At 49.4% G+C, this 24,201-nt stretch overlaps 7 protein-coding genes across 7 annotated transcripts; 6 read left to right on the forward strand and 1 right to left on the reverse strand.

The window, feature by feature from the left end:
• Nucleotides 1-14: 14 nt before the first annotated feature.
• On the forward strand, nt 15-1,142 carry EDB91DRAFT_1047959 (dihydroorotase; the record flags this gene model as incomplete). The annotated part of the gene is made up of 2 exons (XM_041313355.1): nt 15-152; nt 204-1,142. 2 exons carry the CDS (start codon nt 15-17, stop codon nt 1,140-1,142), a joined length of 1,077 nt encoding a protein of 358 aa, XP_041180754.1.
• Nucleotides 1,143-1,947: 805 nt separating this feature from the next.
• EDB91DRAFT_1344943 (ABC protein) lies at nt 1,948-8,341 on the forward strand (the record flags this gene model as incomplete). The annotated part of the gene is made up of 38 exons (XM_041325826.1): nt 1,948-2,099; nt 2,153-2,204; nt 2,265-2,330; nt 2,384-2,746; nt 2,797-2,841; nt 2,901-3,035; nt 3,091-3,264; nt 3,332-3,338; nt 3,387-3,439; nt 3,494-3,638; nt 3,692-3,742; nt 3,799-3,865; nt 3,927-4,044; nt 4,096-4,470; nt 4,519-4,632; nt 4,685-4,798; nt 4,848-4,892; nt 4,947-5,013; nt 5,064-5,468; nt 5,518-5,641; nt 5,694-5,774; nt 5,831-5,933; nt 5,983-6,025; nt 6,081-6,101; nt 6,151-6,165; nt 6,215-6,280; nt 6,330-6,413; nt 6,463-6,622; nt 6,678-6,726; nt 6,785-6,857; nt 6,914-6,966; nt 7,020-7,270; nt 7,348-7,543; nt 7,601-7,616; nt 7,662-7,938; nt 7,988-8,073; nt 8,122-8,183; nt 8,231-8,341. The coding sequence occupies 38 exons, from the start codon at nt 1,948-1,950 to the stop codon at nt 8,339-8,341; spliced, it is 4,419 nt and encodes a 1,472-aa protein (XP_041180755.1).
• Nucleotides 8,342-8,488: 147 nt separating this feature from the next.
• On the forward strand, nt 8,489-9,499 carry EDB91DRAFT_879084 (uncharacterized protein). The gene is made up of 4 exons (XM_041328693.1): nt 8,489-8,728; nt 8,794-9,025; nt 9,077-9,125; nt 9,182-9,499. The coding sequence occupies exons 2-4, from the start codon at nt 8,796-8,798 to the stop codon at nt 9,356-9,358; spliced, it is 456 nt and encodes a 151-aa protein (XP_041180756.1). The 5' UTR covers nt 8,489-8,728; nt 8,794-8,795; the 3' UTR covers nt 9,359-9,499.
• A 1,195-nt stretch (nt 9,500-10,694) lies between these two features.
• EDB91DRAFT_1344944 (major facilitator superfamily domain-containing protein) lies at nt 10,695-12,570 on the forward strand (the record flags this gene model as incomplete). The annotated part of the gene is made up of 7 exons (XM_041325827.1): nt 10,695-10,899; nt 10,947-10,982; nt 11,048-11,171; nt 11,232-11,801; nt 11,854-12,099; nt 12,160-12,208; nt 12,262-12,570. 7 exons carry the CDS (start codon nt 10,695-10,697, stop codon nt 12,568-12,570), a joined length of 1,539 nt encoding a protein of 512 aa, XP_041180757.1.
• Nucleotides 12,571-12,960: 390 nt separating this feature from the next.
• EDB91DRAFT_1113991 (uncharacterized protein) lies at nt 12,961-13,646 on the forward strand. The gene is made up of 3 exons (XM_041317881.1): nt 12,961-13,121; nt 13,170-13,469; nt 13,520-13,646. Exons 1-2 carry the CDS (start codon nt 12,972-12,974, stop codon nt 13,236-13,238), a joined length of 219 nt encoding a protein of 72 aa, XP_041180758.1. The 5' UTR covers nt 12,961-12,971; the 3' UTR covers nt 13,239-13,469; nt 13,520-13,646.
• A 528-nt stretch (nt 13,647-14,174) lies between these two features.
• On the forward strand, nt 14,175-21,540 carry EDB91DRAFT_879189 (peptidase family C50-domain-containing protein). The gene is made up of 20 exons (XM_041328694.1): nt 14,175-14,631; nt 14,681-15,361; nt 15,415-15,631; nt 15,682-15,932; nt 15,987-16,424; nt 16,486-16,971; nt 17,024-17,351; nt 17,408-17,521; nt 17,570-17,677; nt 17,728-17,914; nt 17,974-18,127; nt 18,181-18,791; nt 18,844-18,947; nt 18,998-19,083; nt 19,129-19,222; nt 19,273-19,518; nt 19,567-20,198; nt 20,250-20,950; nt 20,999-21,163; nt 21,220-21,540. The coding sequence occupies exons 1-20, from the start codon at nt 14,242-14,244 to the stop codon at nt 21,431-21,433; spliced, it is 6,207 nt and encodes a 2,068-aa protein (XP_041180759.1). The 5' UTR covers nt 14,175-14,241; the 3' UTR covers nt 21,434-21,540.
• EDB91DRAFT_1113998 (uncharacterized protein) lies at nt 21,476-23,874 on the reverse strand. The gene is made up of 5 exons (XM_041317882.1): nt 23,466-23,874; nt 23,022-23,348; nt 22,557-22,968; nt 22,130-22,505; nt 21,476-22,080 (listed from the first exon to the last, which is right to left on the reverse strand). The coding sequence occupies exons 1-5, from the start codon at nt 23,703-23,705 to the stop codon at nt 21,648-21,650; spliced, it is 1,788 nt and encodes a 595-aa protein (XP_041180760.1). The 5' UTR covers nt 23,706-23,874; the 3' UTR covers nt 21,476-21,647.
• Nucleotides 23,875-24,201: the final 327 nt, after the last annotated feature.

Here is a 24,201-nt window from a genome sequence, read left to right on the forward strand (position 1 = left end):
TCTCCATCGCCATCATGTCCACTACAAATTGGGGAGACACGAGGGAAGTAACCGCCCCCGCTGATTTTCATGTTCACCTCCGGGATGGCGCATTATCGAGGCTCGTTACCCCCCATGTCCACAAGGGCGGTTTCTATCTCGCATATGTCATGGTACGTGCTAATTTCTCAGCACATATAACAACGATCGATTGACGATCACAGCCAAATCTTGTACCCCCGATTACCACTACAAGGATGGCAATGGAATACCAGAAAAAGTTGAGGGAGAACTCAGGATCAACCAAAGTGGAGTTCCTAATGACTCTCTATCTTTCCGACGATCTCTATCCCAGCGATGTCAAAAACTGGAAGGCTGCTGGTATCATAGGCGTCAAATCATATCCCCGTGGCGTGACCACCAACTCGGACCAGGGGATCGAGAGTTATGACAAATACGACGAGCTATTCAAAGAGATGGAGGCGCATAGCATCGTGCTTAATCTTCACGGAGAAATCCCATCGGATCACTCCAAAAACACCTGCGTCCTCAATGCCGAGGAACGTTTCCTCCCCGTTCTCGCAGATCTAGCCGAGAAATATCCTAAACTACGTATCGTCCTTGAGCACGCGACAACCGAAGCTGCCGTCAAGGCTGTCATGGCTTGCGGTGACAATGTGGCATGCACAATCACAGCACACCACCTCACACTCACAGTCGATGACTGGGCAGGCCAATCTTTCCACTTCTGCAAACCTGTTGCCAAGTTTCCAAGTGACCGTCTCGCTCTCCAAGAAGCCATCAAATCCGGCAATAAGAAATTCTTCCTCGGCTCTGACTCTGCCCCGCACCCCAGCCTTTCAAAATCGACGGCAACGCCGACAAGCGGGTGCGCAGCAGGAGTGTATACGTCCCCTATCCTTCTCCCCCTCGTCGCGCACCTCCTCGATTCGTTCGGAGCGATCGATAGGTTGGCGGATTTTACCAGTAATTTTGGGCGTGCGTTTTATCAGATCCCGCTGGCATCACACGCCCCGAAGGTTGTGGTACAGAAGGTGCAAGGGGTGACCGTCCAGGCTGAATATAGTAGCGAGGAGAAGGCGGTCGTACCTTTCTGGGCGAGCAGATCGATCGATTGGCAGATTGTAAATGTCGAGGAATGATCGATTCGGACGAGCAGGAAAATTTTGGAAGACGAGTTTAATCGTTAGAAGAACCCATCGACTTCAAATCAATCCATCCAACCTTTTGCTTTACATTGACGGTTTGAACTTCGAAGTTCTAAAGAGGACCGTGACAGTGCTGGAGGGCCTCCGGATCGCAATGCCGGCCTCCCACATCTGCGAGCCCTGCTAGGAATGATCAGAACGTATGTATATATGATTCAGGAAAGGCAATTGACGACACGCTCGAGCCTATCGCAACCTATCGCAACTCGGATTGGGAACTATCATCACTAGGACGTACGAGCGCTCGATGTGAAGGTGACCCTACCGAAACTTTGAAAGGACCCGGGACGACTCGGAATTCTTAGCCAGTAGCTGTGAACCGGGAACTTAGCCACAGCTTCAGTAGTCAGCCATCTCCGAGGATATGGCCCTATATATTGGGAATACCGCTACCGGCCCGGGTAGTCATGCATGCAGCAAGGCGAGCTTGGAACGGTTTGACCGACGGCCACTGGCCAGCAAGTAACTCCCTTCTTGAGCCTGTAGGGTGGGCTTACAGAACTTCTGTACAAGCCTAAGGGCCACGCCACCAGAGATCGTGGATACGACGATCTACGGAAAATGTATTTGCAGCCACCTTGCCACATCATGATGACATCCACTTTCGCCCGGTTGAAGGATGGCACTATCTAAAGTAGATTAAGCTCTAAGATACAGGTATAATTTTACAATTGCAACTCCTCTCTCTCCCAGCTAGCCGCCATTCATCTGGCCCAGAGCTGTCCCCACCTCTGTGCGTATGACCTTCCAACACTCGGAAAAATCTGCACAAGTCCCAGTCAAACGAGAGTTCAAGCAGGCTAAAGCAGCCTATCTTCACCAACCTCTACATCTCCAGCTCAATACTGGTGACGAGTATACCAACTTTCGTCAAAAATGGTGGCAGTGGTGGTAAGTGAAGCTGCTTTTGGAAGCAATGTATGCCTTCATGGAGCCACGGACAGGTTACCCAAGGACCCACCGCCTCCAGCTCCCCCATCTCTGGAGGATGCAGTGGTGAGCGAACCTCCTTTTCTAATTTGCTAAAGGATCCCCTAATGACTTCGTGTTCTGCAGCTGACGCCTTTGGCCGATGCTTCCATTTTCTCTCAGCTCACTTTCACCTGGATAACCGGTATAATGGTCGGTCATTGAACCTCGATCGCTATGCATACTGTTCTGACGCATATATTCAGGTCCTTGGATATCAACGCACGCTGCAAGCGTCTGATCTATACAAAATGGACACACCTCGACAGTCAGCGGTACTTGCCGCCAAACTTGAAGCTGCATGGCAGCGGCGTGTTAAGGCAGCAGCCGACTGGAATGCACGGCTTGAGAATGGAGAGCTCAGGCCATCTCTCTTCAAACGTACAGGCTGGGCCTTACGTGCAATTTGCTGTAAAGGACAGATGCAAGGCACGACTTGGTCTGAGCGACGTGCAGCGTTTCGAAAACATTGGCGAGAATCCGAAGGACGGAAAGAGGCCAGCCTTACCTGGGCTTTGAATGATGTCTTTCGCAGTATGTTCTGGATTGGAGGTGTATTCAAGGCATGGGTCTTCTTCATCAATTGTCACTGTCATGATGCATTTAACACCTCGCTCAGGTCTTTAGTGATACAGCACAAGTCATGAGCCCTATCGTCCTTCGGGTAAATAGCAAGCCGTCTTTCGTTGTGGTAACTTATGATATCTTCTACCTTCCCTCCAGCAAATCATCGTCTTTGCGCAGGAGCGTTCCGCCGCAATCATTGCTGGAGAGTCTGTCCCCAATGTCGGTCGCGGTATCGCTATGGCTCTTGGGCTCTTCGTGCTTACGGTGACAGCCGGCGTCTGCTCCCAGCAGGTTTGTAAAACTTTGTGAGTTGAAGATGAACCCGACTAAGTTGACACATTTCAAGTACTTTTGGCGTTCAATGGCAACAGGCGTACTGGTTAGAGCCGCGCTGATCACATGTGTTTACGAGCGTGGAGTGAACCTGACAGGCAAAGCGCGTGTCAAACTCAATAACGCCGCACTGATTAACCATATCTCTACGGATGTGAGCAGGATTGACGTTTGCACTCAGGGGTTTGTGAGTCGCAAACTTAAGTATACGCTTATGCCGTCGACTGACCGCAGCTTGGCGCTCTCGCTACTAGCATGCAGGTGAGTATATATCTTTTTTTAACTTTAAGATGGCTCACTATCTTCAAGCCTGGGCTGGGCCTATCCAGGTCATACTTTGTCTAATCATTCTTCTAGCCGAGGTTTGCTGCACGCCACGAAGAATTCATTTCGTTCTAACGATACTTGAAAATTAGCTCGGTCCGTCTGCGCTCACTGGTTTTTCGCTATTCGTCCTCGTCATCCCCTTTCAAATGCGACTAATGACACTGCAGCACCGTATTCGCTTGGGGTCAATGAAATGGACTGATCAACGAGCCAAAGTCCTGCTAGAGGTCCTCGGTACGTAACCATGGAGCGACTAGGATGAACAGAAATGCTGAAGGCGCGCACAGGCACAATGCGAGTGATCAAGTACTTTTCATACGAGGTTCCCTTCTTTCAAAGTAAGCACTGATGTCAATGACCATTACATAACACCACGTCCACGAACGCCGCGTAGGGATCTTGGAACTTCGCAAAAAGGAATTGCATGGTATCCGACGGATTCTTCACTCAAGTTCGGCGAGGTAAGTTTTGATGTGTATGGCGTGGCGAGTCGCGACGTGTTATTGATTCGATCCACCCCAGCCTGGCGCTCGCTCTTTCGCTCCCAGTTCTCGCTGCTACAGTAGCCTTCGTCACATACTCCCTCACAGCGCACAACTTCAACGTTGCCGCCATATTTTCCTCGCTGAGTCTGTTCCAGGTGAGATTCTTTCCAGTGGCGTTCATAAATACGCAGCTAAGCGGTAAACAGATTCTCCGGGAACCAATGTTGTACATGCCCCGCGCTCTATCGGCAATCTCTGACGCATCCAGCGCGATCCAGCGACTTACGCACATATTCCATGCAGAACTTATTCCCGAAGATGCGCTCGTAATAAACGAGGACCAACAACCCGCGCTTCTGGTGAAGGACGCAACATTTGAGTGGGAGTCCTTCGAGAAAGACTTTGGTGAAGCTCTCAGCTCGAAGAAGGGCGCACACGGCGACAAGAGCGCGAAAGAGGGCAAGGCGAAAGACCAACTCGCACCTGAAAAGGATGTACTACGCTTTAGGGTCAAGAACGTGAACATGACCATCCCACGAGGTCAGCTGGTCGCCGTGGTCGGGCCTGTCGGAAGCGGCAAGGTAATTTCGCTGAACGAATCCTTGAAGCTACTACTGACCTATTAACAGTCCAGTTTGTTGCAAGGATTGATTGGGGAGATGAGGAAGGTCTCCGGGCATGTCTCGTTCGGCGGTCGCCTTGGTTATTGCCCGCAGACTGCATGGATCCAAAATGCAACCTTGGTAAGCATGGCATGGCTCTCAAAGAGTGAATGCAGCTCATGCCCCACTCCAGCGTGATAATATCACTTTCGGCCGACCATTCGAGGAAGATAGATATTGGCGCGTTCTTGAGACCACTTGTCTACTTCCAGATCTGCAACTGCTCCCTGATGGGGACTTGACTGAGGTAATGTGGATGAACGCAACTTGATCACACGGTTCATGCTCTCTTTTAGATTGGAGAAAAGGGCATCAATCTCAGCGGGGGTCAAAAGCAGAGAGTGAGCGTGTAGCGTGTTTCCTCCAAAGACTCGATGTGTTTATCATCGACCTAGGTTAACATCGCTCGTGCTCTGTACTTTGACCCTGAAATTGTCATATTTGATGACCCGCTCTCAGCAGGTGAGTTATATAGTTTACCTTATAGTTTTCATGCTGACAAATGCCTTCAGTGGACGCCCACGTCGGAAAGTCGTTATTCCAAGATGCCATCGTTGGTGCTCTCCGCAATCGCGGCGTTACCGTGATTCTGGTCACGCATGCGATCCACTTCCTCTCTCAAGTAGATTACATCTATACCCTGAACAATGGTGTTATCACAGATAGCGGGACCTACGATGAACTGATCTCCCGCGGTGGGGACTTTGCGCGTTTGGACCTGGAGTTCGGTGGTCATGCGTCTGAGTGGGACAATAATGACCAGGCAGAGGAAGTCAAGACTCTGCAGGCTCACGTCACCATCGATGATGTGAAGTTGAAGTCAGAAAGAGCTAGAGAAAGGGCTACTGGCAGTGGTAAAGTCGAAGGTCACTTGATCGTCAAAGAGAAGCGGACGACGGGCTCTGTGTCCTGGAAAGGTGCGTTCAAGTTCATCTGCAAAGGTTCCCTGGATTAAAACAGTTCCAGTGTACTGGACCTACTTGGTTGCGGGACGCAGTTCGATAACCGGACCTCTAGTTCTTTTCTCTATGCTTGCGATGCAGGGAAGCCAGATCTTGAACTCGTATACGTTAGTTTGGTGGGAGAGCAAGTCAGTTTCGTTTTATAAACTTCTTGGTTCCTTTTCTGAGCTCGTGGTGCAGCAAATTTGAACGACCAAACTCGTTCTATCAGACGCTGTATGGTTGCCTCGGGGTTGCTCAAGCCATCTTTACATTCTTTCTGTAAGTAGTTTCCTATCGCAGATGGCGGCATACTCACTTGACGCAACTTGCTGTAGTGGCGTTGGAATGGATTTGATTGCCTTTTACGTGTCTCAAAACCTGCACCACAAGTCCTTACACAACGTCTTTTATGCATCCATGTCCTTTTTTGACACCACAGTGAGTGGTTATGAAAGTATAACAACGGATATTGAATATGATACTATAGCCCATGGGCCGAATCCTGAGTGTTTTTGGCAAAGATATCGACAGTCAGCATCTTGCCAATTTGTGCTATGATATGCTTTGCTGACACCATTCGCTCAGGTATTGATAATCAATTAGCAAGTGAGTCGTCTATCACCATATAGTGAGGTGTTACTTAGGCATGGTCCAGACACGATGAGAGCAGGTACGTTATCTGAATGCTTCGCTGACGAAGACTAACTATGGAGATCCAGTGGTCATGTTGCTGTCCGCCGTTATGAGCGCTATCATCATTGTTGCATTCCTTGAACCATACTTTGGTCAGTACAATCGATATAATTTGTGAGGACATAGCTTACGCTAGTCTAGTTATTGCTGTTTTCTTCATCTTGATCGGTTACAGCTACTACGCTGCCTTCTATCGAGCTAGTGCCCGCGAGGTCAAGCGCCTGGGTTCGTCGTTGTATTTCTGACCTTGAAAGCCTCTCATACCGACCATCAGACTCCATGCTTCGCTCTCTTCTGTATGCCCACTTTTCCGAGACCTTGACAGGACTTCCCACCATCCGAAGCTACGGAGAAATGAAGCGCTTCATTGCTGCTAATAGATACTACGTCGATCTGGAGAATAGAGCTCTATACATCGTGGTTACAAACCAGAGGTAAGTAGTCTGATACATATATTGTGGCGGTTGTTGGCTCATAACTTACCCTTAGATGGCTTGCGATAAGGTTGGACCTCACAGGAAGCGTGCTAGTCTTCTTTGTAAGTGTCTATTTAATGGCAAAAACCTCAGGCTCACCCGGTGCTGCGATTTGGATAGGTTGCTCTTCTCGCAGTGACCGACGTCTCAGGGGTTAATGCTGCCCAGATAGGGTTGGTATTGACGTATACCAGTGGGTGTCCCAATGTCGCCGTCGCAATCTATCATGTTAACCTTTTCGTATCAAAGTCTTTCTGACACAAACGTGTACTCTCGTGATCAGACAGACGGCAGACGTCGAGGTAGGGCGTTCCTTACCTTGCATCACTAGCTATTTAATGGTCGTTTGCCTTAGAATAACATGAACGCAGTGGAACGACGTGAGCCGCGAGTTTTACGATACTTCCACTCGCGTTTACTCTTCACAGTGGTACAGTACGTCGATGAGGACACGATCCCTCAAGAGGCACCACATGAGATCGAAGAACGCAAGCCCCCGACGCGATGGCCCGAACATGGCGCTGTCGAATTTAACGATATTAAGATGTCATATAGGCCAGGCCTCTCGAATGTTTTGAGGGGTATCTCGATCAAAGGTCAAGGGAGGTGAAAAGATAGGTGTTGTTGGAAGGTCGGTTAATCTATTGGATCCACATACGTGTGCTGATGCGGTGCCGCCTCAGGACTGGTGCTGGTAAATCTTCGTTGATGCTCGCAGCTGTTCCGAATTGTCGAGTTGTCTGGTGGTTCGATCATTATCGATGGGTACGTTGGTCATTGCTCGTGACAAATATTGTGGTTTTAACCCTGTCCAGAGTCGATATATCTACGATTGGTCTTAAGGACCTCCGCTCCAAGATTTCTATCATCCCACAAGATGTTTGTGGAAGGTTTCTTGTACAAGCTGATACAAGACTGACGTACGAACTTCGTTAGCCTCTTCTTTTTAGTGGTGAGGATCTACATTATTTTGTTTGAAGCGCTAAAAGATCACTAGGGACCATACGATCCAACCTGGATCCATTCGCCCAACACGATGACGCGGAGCTCTGGGATGCGCTACATAGATCTTGTCTTATTAATTCTAGCACCACCTCGAAACATTCATCTTCCAGCGATGGCATCAGGAACGAGCAAACTTCCACGGGCCGCTACGACCTTGACAACACCATTGAGAGCGAAGGAGCAAACCTCAGTGTTGGAGAGAGATCTCTACTCAGTCTAGCTCGTGCACTGGTGAAAGACTGCAAAGTCGTTGTGCTTGACGAGGCCACGTTAGTCATGTGTTCTTCTCCTATATGCTTGATGTTGAATTCTTTTCAGAGCCTCTGTTGATCTCGAGACTGATAGCAAGATCCAGCACACTATCCAGACAGAATTTAAGGACCATACGCTACTTTGCATTGCCCGTGCGTTTTATCCTTTGTGTTCTCGGTGCTAATTTGATGATACTTCAGATCGACTACGAACTATCATTTCCTATGACCGTATTCTGGTCCTCGACGCTGGCCTTGTTGCAGTAGGTTGGTTCGAACCTCTTTCGGTAGTTAATCCTCACACACACAGGAATTCGACACTCCATCTAATCTTTTCAAAGTGGAGGGTGGAATTTTCCGCGGAATGTGCGAGAAGAGTAACATCTCCTTGAAAGATATAGAGGCGAGTATGCAGGTTTAAGTGGTAGATTTTGAGGTGAATCAGGATTGATTCCTTTTACTTAATTTGGTTGTGCGTGGCTGTGTTGACTGCTTTAACTGTCTCCCGCCGGGTGCTCCATGATCCTTCGAGATTGCCTCAAGACTTCTTTTCTTGTCGAGAACTTGAAGAAGCGTTCAATGACGTTTTCGCATGTTCAGTCAGCTTGTCTCCCATCAGATCTCAATGGTCCCATGTCGCTTTAAATTATCACGCGTCGCGCTTGATAACAGCGCGAGCTCTAGTATTACCATACTCAATGGTGCTTCCGTCATCCGGACTTCCGCTCTGTATGAGTGTGGGCTCTTCGGTGGTGACCAACGCCATGACTCTGTCACAAATACCAATATTATGGTCTTTTTCGAACATGTGAGTGTATATATAGCAGCGGTACAGTCTTACAGAATACTGGTACATTCCCTCTGATGCGTTAGACATGACCTCTCTCGCTGAAACAAGTGACATTTCAGGAGTCACTCAGCATATCCCGTCATCGCTTGTCCTAGCGCAGACGGATTTGACATTCTCAACTGTACTTCTTTTGGTGTTTCAAGCAGTACAAACTGGGGCAGGAGGCATAAATGTTGCCGCGGTCATCATCTCTTGCTTCGGATTAGACGTGTTCCACCAAACACAATCTGTATCACTGTCTACGCTGATGTTCAGGTAAAAATTTATGCGGTTTGCGGTTCTGTGATACTGATCAAAACAAACCAGCATTTCCGATACTGCACGCTCGCGTTTAAACTCGCTGTTGATCATATCAGTGCGTCAATCCACACCTATTATGGAATGGCCTAATGAGACAACAAACTCTCGCAGGTTTTTCTCGCCCAGATTACAGGGACATCCGTGGGTACTGACGTTTTCGTCGGATATGGCTGGCGTGCAAATGCTGCGCTATTTATGGCCATGTATGCCTTGCAGCTCGCGGTGCTTATCCTTAGAGGTCCTCATTGTCCCAGGAATCGGTGGTTTGGTTATGAAGGTGGACTGTGATTCTGGCAGAAGCTGCCGTCCAAGCAGTCCAAATCAAATGTGAGCGACGACCTCAAGAACGCAGGAGGCGGCGACCTGGCTGTGTTGTACAGTGAAAAGACTTGAGGGATGCCGAAGGAAAAGAAGCACCGCTAGTCCGAAAATGGCTCGAGCCTAAATTGATACGCACTCATATAGAACAAACGCTGATTAGCTGCTTGCTTAGGGGCTGCATCACTTGATCATGCTTATCACTAGTTGACCAACTGCATACAGATAATGCAATCGATTACATCCCTTACATGGAAAACTACCCATTATTCGCTACTATCACTATTCGATATAGCCCTCACGGGCACCCCTGGACCCGGCCAGTGACTCACTTAATAAAAAGCGGAAGGCCCTCGATGTCACGGTATAAAATAACTCATCCTAACTCACTGTCCGTTTTTTCCATATGCGCTTGACAGGATCTTCGTGATACCGAGGGAGGTTGCTGGGCGTAGAGACACGGAACAACTGCCGCATGATGGGCTATGATGGGCGTTGCACAAATGTCAGCGGGTTGGTTAGAGTTGGGTTAGAGCAGGAAGTAGGCGTGGTGTGGCGTGGGAAAACGAGTAGGCGGGCCGTCATGATCGAGCGTTTCGGAGAAACTTTTCCTTAAACCTGTTCCCTTGTTACTTGTTAACGTTTGGGTCCAAGAAAACCTCTTTTCTGCTTCGTATAGCTCCTCTAAGGCAACAGGTTTTGTGCTATTTTCGGAAGATTCCTTGGCAAAAGCTGCTTTTGCAATGGTTATGCATTCGAAATCGATCACGGGCCGTCACGGTCGGGCCATAATGCATGATGCATGATGCATGATGCCTGGACCTTAGCTAACTGTTGACTGGTAGACCATTGCCTTCGGCGAATCGACAAATACAAATTCGAACTGGCGGAGTTTCGCAAAATACTACACCTGCGCACTTCACGGTCGTAGTTACGGCTGGAGCGTACAACTTGAAGGAGTAACAGGTCATAAGTATTACTTACTTGCAGCTTCGACGAAAATACGTGGCCGCTGTATAATCTGCAGCGAGAAGAGTTCAATCTCAATGCTGTTCCTCTCGTGCTGTCGACACAGATATGAGATTCATTCACAGATCTCCCTCAGCCATCCACACATTAATATCGTGAAGGTAAATATAATCCATGAGAATAAATGCGCGCTGGTGGGCATTATGACTGCGGCCTTCCGTCTCAGTAAGTTGCTGACTCGGAATTCGAACATCGCGGCCGGTGAATAAAGGACGTCCATGATGAAAGGACGTGTTTTCCCTCATCGATTGCCCGATCGTTCGAGATTTGTGCTCAAATGTCTCCCTCCAGCACTGAGAAGCTAGGGACGCCCGAGTCTCCTGAAGCGACTATTGAGAAGGCTGCAGCGTCCGCAGAAGAGATTTGGCCCACAAAAGACTTTGGTCTCGTACCGATCCCGAAGAGACTCCAATACAATCCCACCAAGCCTTTTCACTTTGGCATCTTGCTTAACGCCTCCTTCGGGTTTGCTAGCACATTCAGTACGGATTTCTCGGTAGACGGTGAATGGATGCTAACGGCAAGACAGTCGTCGGTAACTTGTACTATTGTCAACCGCTGTTGAGTATGTGGCTGCTGAGAGCAGTTGGCCGCGCGTGTTTCTGATCATGAACTGATAATTGTGCATAGTCGAGTTTTCTGAATCATTCAATGTAACATACGACGAGGTTTCACGGTGTGTCATTTCTTCCATTTCGTCCAATCTGGCTAAGTGTGATTGTGATATTAGTATCCCTACCCTCACTCAAGCAGGGTAAATAAACTTATCGGTTTCTGATGGGACATTCACGACTTATTACCATTCGTGGCTCAGGTATTTGGTGGGATTACTTCTCATATCACCCCTCGGCGACCTTGTTCGACGCAGACAACTTGTGTTACTGCTGGTTGCGTCATCTACTACTCTCACAATAGGATTAGCCGTCACCAAGAATCTCCGCGTCTTCGAGATCTTGTCTTTCTTGGTCGGCGTTGCAACTGTCACTCCCCAGATCTTGATGCCTCTAGCTGCAGATTTGGCTGCACCTGATCGCAGAGCGTCAGCATTGTCTGTGGTGCTCTCAGGTCTCATGCTAGGCATCCTGATCGCTCGTGTCTTGGCTGGCGTCATAGGCAATTTTACAACCTGGCGTGTAGTCTACTATATGTCAATTGGTGTTCAATCACTCGTTCTCATTGGCGCCTACCTCGTTCTTCCCGACTATCCTGCCAAAAACCGCGACTTGACATACTTCAAAATCCTTTTTTCGATGGCCAAGTATGCGGTAACGGAGCCACTTGTCATACAGGTGGCCATTATAAATGTTGCATCCAGCGCATGCTTCGCGAGTTTCTGGGTCACTCTCACCTTCCTTCTCGGGGGTCCGCCCTACTACTACTCCACGTACGCACGTATCCTCTGACTTTTGGCCGCCTGAACTGAAGCCAATCTTCAGTCTCGTAATTGGTCTCTTTGGTCTCATTGGCATGCTAGGCGTGCTCGTCGGACCTTTCGCAGGACGTCTTATTGATAGGCTGGTCCCTTGGTATGCGACTTTGGTAGCCACTAGTTTGCTTCTAGTTTTCCAAGCTGTGCAGACTGCAGCAGGTGGGATCAACGTTGCAGCTGTCATCATCGCATGCTTCGGGCTTGACGTTGCGCGTCAGTCTCAGGAAGTCTCCCTGTCGGCTCGGGTCCTGAGGTCAACATCCTTGTCCTCCATAAAGAAAATCACTGCTGACTCACAGATATAATATCACAGCATATCTTCCGCAGCTCGTGCACGCTTGAACGCCATCATCCTTATATCAGTGAGTTCCGTTGTAAGCTATCAATTGCAGTGTTGTTAAGCCAGACATCCCAGCTGTTAATCGGACAGGTGATGGGCACGTCTGTTGGCACCCAAGTTTTCGTACAACACGGATGGAGAGCATGTTCACTGCTTATGCTGGCGCTACAGGGCTTCCAAATTATAATTTTATTGCTCCGCGGTCCACATTGTCCTCGAAAGCGTTGGTTTGGTTACGAAGGGGGCCTGGAGGCGCGCAAACACGTTGTCTCGGAGAGGGAGAAAGCACAGTGTAGCGGAGAGTGGAAAGTAAAACACGATACAGAGGCACAGAAGGAGGCACCGACGCAAGGTGGTGAAGTCATACGGTCCGACACAACATAGATACCACAGTAGAGCATGGAACATATGCGGAAGACATCATCACTGAAAATTGTTCAGCATAGATATTTGGATTGGTGTCTTTGGCAACTCGCCCATAGTTGCAAATGCATCGAAAGCTGAAGGGTAGGATGTCGAAATGTCCATGGATGTTTCAGGCGTAAGACACCGAGTTAGCTTATGCCGCCAGGAAAGTGCAGCGATGCTCGAAAATGAATACAATGGCAGCTGGAGAGATCTAGGGAATTTGTTGAAGGATGAGGATGCGAGGGGACACCCCTCAGGCAAAGTGAATCAAGCCAAAGAAAATCCCAGTCCATCTGACAGTTGGAGCCGAGTTGGTGGAGTCTAACTAGTAACAGCATTTGAAGTAAGACTTAGTTATAACGGACACAAGCTGCGCCATGCCTGAGGCAATTCAACTAACAAACATTTATGATTCTTTCATGCAACTTGGTGAGAGAGTTCACGTCACACTGAGAACACAGCTTGGTAATATCGGTCGCTTGAACGCTCAAAAGGCAGTCTGCCTTCAATTCCTCGAGGCTGTTGAACAGGTGTAGTTGCTCGTGGTATTGTGAGGATGTATCTGATGGTTATCTCAGCATTTGAACATAATCCCACCTGCAGAGAGGCAGGTAATTGAAGCCAGTGTGGATCGCATGATCTAGACACTACAACAACAACATCGTCTGATCCACCAGATGCCAGCCCTATCAACCTAGGACGTCATACCCATACAGGCACAGTCGGAAGACCCAGCATCCACATTCTTCCGTCTGATCTTGCCGTCCTCTCGTCGGGATGAGTGTCAAGGAGGCGCCTGGCTGAACTATATCACTGTCATCCCCGCACCATACGCCATCGACTGCTTGAATTCAACCTTTCACCTCCTGGACCTCCTGTATACGTGGATGAGCAGCAGCCTGATGGCAGTGTCAACCGAACTTACCACCGAGGGTCTTCAAGTGATCTCTCTACGACTTCATGTGCTAGTGGGGTCCTTATGAGCAGAATTGATGTACTATAACTAATAGAAGTTTTATGCTCTACATACTATATTGCACGTCACCCTTGCCCAATATCCAAACTGTGAGCTTACACCAAGTACCAGATCAAGTGCATCGACTTCCACGTCTTCTCCCGCATCTTTTGCTAACCAACGACTTTGGATGCAGCGAGAGTGGTGCGCTGATACTTGAAGGTGAACAAGAAGGTGCATGCAGGTTGACATATGAAAATCACAAGTGAAAGTGAAATTGAGGTCAAAAGGGAAGTCAGAACCGAGCGTGAAATCGAAACCGTCCATGCGAAATCGAAACTGTCCACACGAAATCGAAACTGCTCATGCGAGATCAAAACCGTTCATGTGAGATCGAATTACTTGCATTTGAAAGCGGAAATCATTTTGAAACCCTTACTTCAATCACTGGGAATTTTGTCTGCTGGCGCCCTTCATACTTAGTACAGTAATGCCCACATACGAATTTGCATAGATGATACCAGTAGAGTGGACCCTTCTAAGTAGCCTATAGATGTGCCGTTTAAGCTGATAGTCATGTCAAATTCCAAAATCAAACACGTCGGTCACGTGCCAGACGCGTTACCACCAATTCTCATCTTTGTTGTACTCCATTTAACATTACGCGCTGTGGCTCGTCGGTGCTCATCATCATGCCTCCAGTAACTTCCTCTCGCAAAGTAACGGTAAATTCAAGAAGCTCGAAGCCGAAGACTGCTGTTCCATCTTATGAACTGGACGGGCGAACAACCTCCAAAGCGAAGGGGAAACAGATGACGAGAGACGAGTCTCCGGAAGAACGAAAAAATTCGGCAATGCTTGATGTAAATACATCTCTACAGACCCTATCATCAGTCGCAAAATCCGGCTGGAAGGCAAATTCGGAGGAGGGGAGAATGAAGTCGACCCCGCTCAGCAAGGTCTTAGCTGCTGTCTCTCGCGCAGATGAAGCTTTGTCATGCCTTCGTGTTCTATGTCCGGATGACCTTGACGTAGAGCGCGCTGCGTCAAGCATGATGAGCAAGCTGTTTGTGTTGGAGATGGTACGTGGCAAATAGGTTCTCCTTCGAGTTCAGCTCAACTGTGAAGTAGCATGATACAGCCCTTCCCTTTCTAAGCAATATGCACGCTCGTCTGCTCGCTTTTCTCGGGGCACCTGATCGAAAAGCAACAGTACACTCCTCATCTGCCCCAAAGTTGCCAGTCCACCTACTTTCCCTCCCGCTGCCCACGATATCGCCACCAGCAGACACCGTGCTCCTCACGCTTATATCAACCTATCTAATCCACGCAATAATTTCCCTCACGCATATCGCGGTATCCTCGCCGTCGTCGACTAACCCAGACTCGTTCTCTACTGCTCTCCTTGAATCCAGCACGCTCTTGGCATGGGTACCTTATTGTGTATCCTTGCCTAGCAAGCACGTAGACACTATGCTTACACGGGCATACACAATCCTGACGAAATCATGCTCCGCGTTTTCTGCGAGCTCGCGCTCGACCTTCCTCATTCGCATGTACGCGCTCAAGTGCCTTCTCTGCACGAGTGCCGGAACTGTTCAGCCAAGCACCTTCTGGGATCAAATTCAGAAATCGTGCACTATGTACGTTAAAACCTCTTCTCCCATGTCAGAGGCGGAGGAACTCTCCGTCGCAAAGTTCGTGTCAGAGCGCCTTGGCGAGGTCGTACAGATTGCACAGTCCAAACCATCATTCGTGGAGGGGAAGTCATTTGTTCTGCTCTGTGAGACGTGGACAAGTTTCGCGAAGCGTGTGCGTCATTATCATCAACAGATGATATTCGATAGTCCTGACCTGTTGAACAGAGCAACGATCTACGCACCCTTGACCGCATAACAGACCTAATGGGTCCGGTATCGCCGTCATCTTGCTCATCGACCTCGGTCGATGACCTAGCCAACAATATCAGTAAACTCAATATCTCCGTTCCTTCGCCGAGAGATAAAGACACCGCTGTTCTTGAATGTGCAAGAGCCTGTGCGGTATTAACCAAAGTCACGGCATGCTTGGACGCAAACTCCGGTCAGTATTTATTCTGGTACATCTACAATATCTCACAACTCCATTTGCAGCCGAAACGGATGACCTCTCCAAACGAGTTGACGATGCAGCGAAGATTCTCCCCGGATTTGGGGGCCTTTTATCCCTTATGACTGAACCGAATGATGAGCTGCACCGTGCGCAGGGAAAGTTCCAACGGACTCTAGAGAGATTGAGACGAATTTGCATCAAGGTCCTGGACGGAGAGGCAAAAGACCAACACCATGCAATAATATCGCTACTAATGGTGATCTCAACAGCTCTGGAAGGCGCGTTCAAGCAGGTAGGCTTCAACTCAACTCCTACGCAGAGGAATTGACAGATTTCCCTGTCCCAGAACCCAAATAAGGACGTCTTGACCGCATCCCTCGATTCACTGTTTGTCCTCGCACGCATGCGGCTTAAATGCAACGACCCGGACACTTACACGCCCACTCTCGACCTCCTCAACCATGCCATCGTCCTTCTGGACTCTACCCCCGACCATATGAACGCCATCCCGATTTCTACACGTGCCAACTACATCCGATGCATCTCTGGGGCGTATCATAACCTGGCTGGCTCGCTGTATCAAAGCTCCAAGTACGGGGGTGCAGTACGTTTTCTGAAAGAAGGATGTTCACTCGGTGCACGTGCACTCCACGTACGAGCGGGTGCGATGGAGGACAGCGGAGAGGATGACGAACGGGAAGAAGGGTGGAAACAACTCGAGGAACAGTTATTTAGGAGGTGGGAGCTACTTGCGGTGTGCTATTCGAAGATGGGAGATCGGAAGGTAACTATTTGCATCACTTATATGCCCCGTGTAGAACGCTCATGTTTCTGCGTGCTGTTAGCTCGCATGTGATGCGTTTGTAGAGAGTGTAAAGGCCTTTCCATATGGCTCATCCGGCCTAGAGGTGGCTAGGTCGACAACACCGACTAGCGCTTTCAACGCGAATCCAAGCACGAGGCAGCTAGGTGCAATAATTGACAGGTTCACCTACGCAGCAACATGCGAACTTTTTCTCCCTCCGAGCGAAGTTAGCCTCCTTACCTCACTGAAGCCGGGTGCTCTTAGGGGTGAAGTCCTAGGTCTGCTGCTCGAGCGTCAAATCTCGACTCTCGAACCTTGCCTTCGGAAAGACGGTGTGCAGACTATTGTATGCGCGCTGTTGCAAGATGCTCTTGCAGCGTATCAGGCCACCGATCTTCCGTTGTGCAGGATTAGAGTCCTCCTGAAGTGCATGGAGTTCCTGTGGAAGAGGAACGCCAACGATGGGGAAAATCACTGGACCGCGGAACGCCTGGGCGAAGAAGGTCTACGCCTGCTCACTGTTGAGGTAATTCTCTGCCATTTTTCTGCTTGTGGGTGTTATAATTTCTCCATTACAGAACCTTGGGCACGACACCGCGTTTGCCTCATTGCGTGTACAATACACTGTGGCAATTCATCTTTGGCTCAGCCTCTTCGCATATCGCAGCGCAGAGTCATCGATGATTTCGACCGTGTCATATCATGTAGAGGAGGCATGTAGCGTCCTGCGCGGGCTCATTCCCAACTCTCCCAGTGAAACAAATCCCAAGACGAAGCGATCACCCGTGCAGGCGAAGAAGTTACCTAAGGCAGTTGCGCCTGCGAAGAAGTCGACGAGAGCTGCAAGTGTGCGTACGACGAACAAGGCCAGAACTCAGAATCCTGTTACACCCCGTCCACGTAAAGGTCTGTTTTTCGGAAAGGCTTGCTGACTGTAGTGGTTGACAAGGATTCACGAGCAGCTCTCGAGAACGTGTCTAATGTCATTCAAAGTACACCGCCGAAGGAGGCTGCCGCACTTGGTGTTCAGAAAGCGGCGATCGTTTTTGACCTCGAGTCAGTTATCAGTCAACTTCGTAAGCATTGTTGTGTCCTTTTCAGAGCGCTATTGATTGATCAATCAGAAATGAACATGCATTTGCTTGGACTTCTGGGTCTGGTCTTATTGAAGATCAAACTCCTGGATGCTCTGAAGCGCATCTGTGAGCGTCAACTCGTCATATCCGCTGACTGTCAGTGATTCTTGCTTTCTACAAGTTGCTATGCTCACCTTTCTAAGCAGTGTACATCACGATCTGCGTTGATCTCGCGTCAGAGTATGTCAAATTGGGCAAGACGAAGCGGGCCAATTCTATCTTTGCACGGAGTTCGGCGGCGCTGAAATTGAATGATGTTTCCGACGAGATACGTATCAGATATTTGTTAAGATATGCAGAAATTTTGGCCCTCGGAAATAATGTTCCTGGAAGGTGAGGCTACCTCACGCTAACAGGCTTCCATTGCATCTCATCATTTTTTTCCCCTTTAGTGCCTCTTCGTACTGTGAAGCCATGGGTTTGTCGGAATCTTTTCCCCCTGAAGACAAAGTTCTACCGACTGCTGAACGGATAAAGCTACGTGCCGGACGGCTCGAGCAGGCGGCGATGGCTTGCAGAGTCTCCGCTGCCATTCAGTATTCCAGGGTCTGTCGCAGTCGGATGGCACCACAAATTCGTATCTAATTTTCAACCCTCAGAACAACGTAGTTGGCGCTTTAGAATGCACGTTGCAGTCGTTGCGACTGTGGAATCGTGCGGTGGACACGCTATCTCGATTAAGCCAGCCTCCCGCCAAACCCACCAAGGCAACCGATGATACAAACCCATTTGAGGCTACCCCTACAGCATCCGCCAGCGATACTCCGTCCAATAATCACCCGAGATCATTAGGCCAGAAACGTTTAATGGACGGGATAGAGTGGCGAATGGTTGAAGGACTACTCTCAACGCTGTTGACGCTCTCTCATGCTTACTTTACTCGTGGCTCTTCCCGCGAAGCCGAGTACTTTGCTCAGCAAGCACAGGACCTCGCCGAGTCCGTTAACGCCCCGACTATGGCTGCTCGTGCGCTGATGCGTAAGAGTGAGATCCAATTATACCAGAGGCAGCTAGATGCAGGACGGAACAGCTTGGCCAAGGCTGCGGAGTTGCTGCAAGATCTGCCAGGTGTGGATGCGGCCGATATGAGGAGGCTGAATGGAGATTGGAATCGGCTGAATGCGCAAGCCGAGGACGCCAGAGACCTCTACGTGGAAGCATCTGCAATGCTTGGGGAACTAGAGGGGATGCTGGCGTCCTTTGATGGCAGGTGAGCGCCACGGTTAACGTTCAATGCGCTTCCTCTGAATTAAATTTCCTAGTCGCAGGAAATCCAGCGTGACGTTGTCGCCACAAGCTGCCTTAGCCACCACCGGACAGGGAGCAATAGTCTCTACTTTGCTGTCCGACATTCTCCGCCATCATAGTAAGGAGAATCGCTTCCAAATCCTGAACTTGCTAACTGATCAACTGCAGTCTGGTTATTACGCGATGACGGAGATGCTATACTCAAGGATCTGATAGAGCGACTCGTAGCTTTGCCCGCTTCCCAAGACACGAAAGTGAGCTTGGCTTATGAGTGTTGATTTATGGCTAATATTTCATAGGGAGAAGAGCATGCACTCATGGGGAAACTTACCCTGCATAGCGTCTACGAGCAATTCCGTTCAGATATGTTCCTGAGTTCCTTGGCTGAATCTAGTACGTACATTGTTCATGCCAACCCACAAGGACTCAACCTTTGTGTACAGCGATCGCCTTGCCGATGGGCATGACAAGCGACCGAGTCGTATCGCTCTCACCTTCAACCCAAGATATCTTGGGTGCTTTGGACAACGCAGAAAAACTCTTTTGGGCTGACCTCGCGCTGACCGCGGATCGGGGGAGCGTCCCCCACGTCCGCGAAACCACGGTAAACCTTGCGCTCGTCAAAGCACTTCAGACATCCCTTGGAAAGGGGGGAAAGGACGGACCTATTATAGCCGCTCGCCTTCTTGGTAAGATTATGCGTTACTCGACGAGGCCTGTTTTGAACTTCAGACTAGATGCGTCATCCGCAATTACTCTCCGCCGTGAAATGCTAGAGGCAATCCAGTATAAATTCCCCAGCATGCAGAATGACGATCTTGAATGGCCCTTAATGACGTCCAGCGGTTCCCCACTACCTCGGAAGAGACCATCTAACGTTCGACGGTTGGGGTCGTCCAGCTCTGAAGAAGTATCTGACAATGACGATGACCCGAATGCGACCATGAAGGCATACTGGGATTCTATCCGCAAGACATATGCAGAGCAGACTTCTGACGCTTCCTTGCTATCGACCACGACCATGTCAGAGTTTCCACCTCATTGGACCGTCGTGCATATCAGCCTCACGCCTGACAAGAGTACCCTCTTTATCTCTCGGGAGAACGTGTCTTCTGAGCCGTTGATGTTCTGTGTGCCTCTCAAAGGTCGACGCGAATCGGACGAAGACGAACACCTTACGTTTGACGATGCTGTGAAGGAGCTGGCTGAGATCATCCGCTTGAGCGACCAAGGAACACGTAACGCTGTCAACGTACGAAATGATGATCCACAGGCAAGGACTGCTTGGTGGGCGGAGCGTAATACCCTGGATAAAAGGATGAAGGAGCTGCTAGAGAACATAGAGTTTTGCTGGTTGGGCGCATTCAAGGTTTTTAATTTCTTTTTTGCTAATTATCCTTCGACTGAACAACATTCGTAGACCATCCTTAGTCCTGTATCACCTATTTCGGCCGTGCTCATCGCTGACCTCCGTACCCGTCTCGAGAAGGTGTTCAAGCGTATCCTTCCCCCCATAGACAAGAAGCAGAAGCAGATTCCTCGCTTATCTGATGTACTCCTCGACTGCTTCTCTTCCCTGAGTCCGAAGTGTCGTGATGAAGAGCTTGAAGACTTGCTCTTCTTCATCCTGGACCTGTACACATTTCATGGCATCCCTGTCGCTATCGCAGACATAGACGTAGATCAGGTCATGGTGGATCTTCGCTGTGCGCTGGAGGAGCATGCCACACTCAAGAACAAGGGAGGGAGGGATAGCTCAGCTCGTATAGACGACTCCCACATGTTCCTCGTCCTGGACCACAATGTACTGGGTATTCCTTGGGAGTCGATACCGGTCTTGAGGGGCCAGAGCGTGAGCCGTATCCCGAGCGTAGCGTTCTTGCTTGACCGCGTTCGGCTTGCGTCTGCAGAGAACCGATCCGGGGGTGTTGTAGATCGAATATCCGTGGATTCACGCAAGACATTCTTCGTGCTCAACCCCAGTGGGGACTTGAAAGGGACTGAGGGGCGATTCAAACCATGGCTCGAGCAGATGCGGAGTGTAGGCTGGGAGGGTGTCATTGGACGTCCACCAAGCGAACAGCAGTTCTTGGATGCCCTTGCGCGGAAAGATCTGGTAGTGTAAGTGACCTTATACTAATTGCTGAATCGAACCCTGATGACCTTCAGATATTTCGGGCATGGAGGAGGGGAACAATATGTACGATCGCACAAAATCCGGCACTTGCAGCGCTGCGCAGCAACGATGCTGTGGGGTTGCTCCAGCGGGTCACTGAAGGAGATGGGCGATTTCGACAGAGTTGGCACCCCGTTCAATTATATGCTTGCTGGATGGTACGTTACAAGTTTGTTTCGTCTACATACCCCGCTCAACCATTCATCGCGCACAGCCCTTTACTAGTGGCTAATCTCTGGGACGTAACAGACCGTGATATCGACAAGTTCTCACAAGCAGTTTTTGACTCGTTGAGATTGACACCGACTCGTGGGGAGGAGCAGGGTGTGTCGGTAGTTACGGCGATTGCACATGCCCGGGAAGCTTGCAAACTGAAGTATCTCACTGGCGCTGCACCAGTTGTATATGGGATTCCGTTCTACCTCTAACGTTGCCCGCCCTAATTTATGTGCCACTATTTGAATCTACAAATTGCATTGATTTTATGTCCTAAGAACTTCGATCTTTCTGTAAGGGGCACCCACATCAACCTCCGCGGTAAGTACGAACGAAAACGTCTGTCTGAGCGAGCATGCCCGTTGAACGACGTTCGAGTATTCTGTATTGCTTGATCTAAAATATATGCAGACACGAAAACGCCCACTACATCCTCTCCAGGGGCCTGATACTCAATAACCGCATCGCAGCACCCAATACATCCCTCGCGCAAAGATAGAGCCAAAGCCTCGCGCGCGCTTTCTCCGTGTCTTCCTCCCCTTTAACGATGAGCGTCTCCCAAGCGCTCGAAATCGCATGTGCGAGCCGGAAAGCGAACGTCACCACACCACTGGGCTCGTGCGTCTTCAGTGCAGTCTTCACGACGTCAGGGTAAGATCCTAGGAGGATAGCGATGTCGCGTGCATGTTGGGAGGAAGCGAGAGAGGAAGTATCGATCTGGGATGGAGGTGGTAGGGGAATGAGCTCTGGATTCTTGCGCTCCATGGAGGTGAGTCGAACGTGTGCGTATTGCAAGTACGGTCCGGTATCGCCCTCGAAGGAAAGCATTCGATCCCAGTTGAAAGTGTAGTTGTTTATTCTGGTGCTGGATGAGTTGCAGCATCAATGGATGAAACATTAATACTCACCGTTTGGCAGCCATGTCTTGGATTTTAATTCCCGTGATGCCCACTTCTCGAGCAACCATCTCAGGGTCCTCGATGTTGTTGTACTTCACCTCGTTCCGCTTCATCTGGTCGTGCATGACTGATGAGGCTTCGCGAATGATCTGGTCCAAGAAGACTGCGGTTCCCTTCCGGGTACTCATGCCGAGAACTAAGCCATAGTTGACGTGCTCAAGGCGGTCTGCCCATGGGAACTCCATCAACGACAGCATTTTGAAAAATTGCGACAGGTGTAGATCCTGCTGTGATGCGACGACATAGATCATCTTGTCAAAGTGGTATTTCTCCCATCGTTCTATCGCACCGCCAAGGTCACGAGTGAGGTATATCGAGGTGCCATCTACGCGGGGAAATCATAAATGCGGGTAATATAATTGATTTGTGGACATACCGGCTTTGCGCAGCACCGCCTTTCCGAGTTTCCACTTTTCGAGATCAACGAGTTTGGCACCGTTGGCATCGCTGATGAGACCCATCTCTTCGAGGCGCTCGAGAGCCCGATCTTGCCATTCCTTACCAACCTCGCTCTCACCCGTGTATACATCAAACGAGACGTTTAATCGCTCGTACTCCTCTATGTATTTTTTGACGCTCATCTCCCGCCACACTCGCCAGTTCGCAAGTGCCGATTCGTCACCGTCTTCCATGCGTTTAAACCATTTCGCAGCGTCTACTTTGACGTTGGGATCTGAGTCCGCGTCTTTAGACACTTTGACGTAGACGTTGTAGAGATGCTTGATCGCATCTTTCTCAAGCTCCTCTTTTGAACCGTACTTTTCGAATCCAGTGCTGATCATGCCGAACTAAGAAAATAAGATTATGACCCGGAAACAAGCCAATGCAAAGATGCGCTCACTTGGGTTCCCCAGTCGCCCAGGTAATTGAGAGAGACGACCTCCCATCCGCATGCTTTATACAAGTTATCTAAAAACGCGCCTATGATCGTACTTCGAAGGTGTCCAACGTGAAATGATTTGGCGATATTAGGTGACGAGTACTCGATGATGAGTTTTTTACCCGCGCCAGAGGTATTTGTGCCGTATGATTTCTTCCCCGTGGGGCTGTCGTAGGTGAGGGTATGTATTTGGTTAAGGACTTCGCGGATGAGGGAAGCTGTGTTGAGTTGGAAATGGAGGAATTGCTTGTCGTGGGTGATTGATGAGATGAAGTCGTCGGGTTGGAACTGGCAGGAGAGAATGTCAGAAACTGCTGTTGGGGAACTCGAGACACGCAATTATCATCTCAACAATAGTTAAAAAGCATGCCGACGCGGAGCAGTAAAAGAAATCGACGAACTCACATCCGTTAGAACTTTCTTCGCTAGTTCGTCAGGCTTGCCCGGCAACCTGAATCGCGGAAGAGCAACTGTAAAATCGACGCCCTTCTTCCCATAATCGACACCCGTATAAGCCTGTTCAAGCGTAAGCGGCGGCAGGGCATCCGATACACGTTTTGCAATGGCAGTCCGGTACGCATCTAGAATGCAAGACGAGGGGTCTGTACCGGGAACAGGTGGTAGAGATGGTAGTGACGAAACCATGGTTGCAATACGTCTCACGTAGGAGTACTTTACAGGGATCCTGCGGAGGATGGTGGTGGTACGCGTGAATCTGATTAGGAACGCCACGGCTTTTCGTGCTTAAAGTTTAAGGGATCGATTAGATGACTCGCGATCGACTCAAAAGAAATCAAGAAGTCACGTGATTTCGTCGCGTCTGACTCGCGACCCTAAAAGTTGGAACGTTCTGCCGGAGATTGATCAAGTGGTCATTACAGAAATGATCTTCTATCACAGACTTGCTAGCTTGTAGCTTCAAGTGCTAAACAATCTATGTTTCTGGGCTCGAGAAAAATTGGGACCTCCTCTATCACATATATATGATCCACTCCGCTAACATCCTGGCATTATGTCCGACTTGCGAGGCTTTCACGCTTATGGCTCGGACCACTGGGGCTGCAGTACTTCGGTCACTCGTATGTAATGTTTTTACATCGAGTCTTCGAGAGATGTTCTATTCAAGAATTCCCATTGTTCC

This window comes from Suillus paluster (assembly GCF_016628075.1).
Source record: "Suillus paluster strain FC165 chromosome Unknown EDB91scaffold_9, whole genome shotgun sequence".
Taxonomy (NCBI): Eukaryota; Fungi; Basidiomycota; class Agaricomycetes; order Boletales; family Suillaceae; genus Suillus; species Suillus paluster.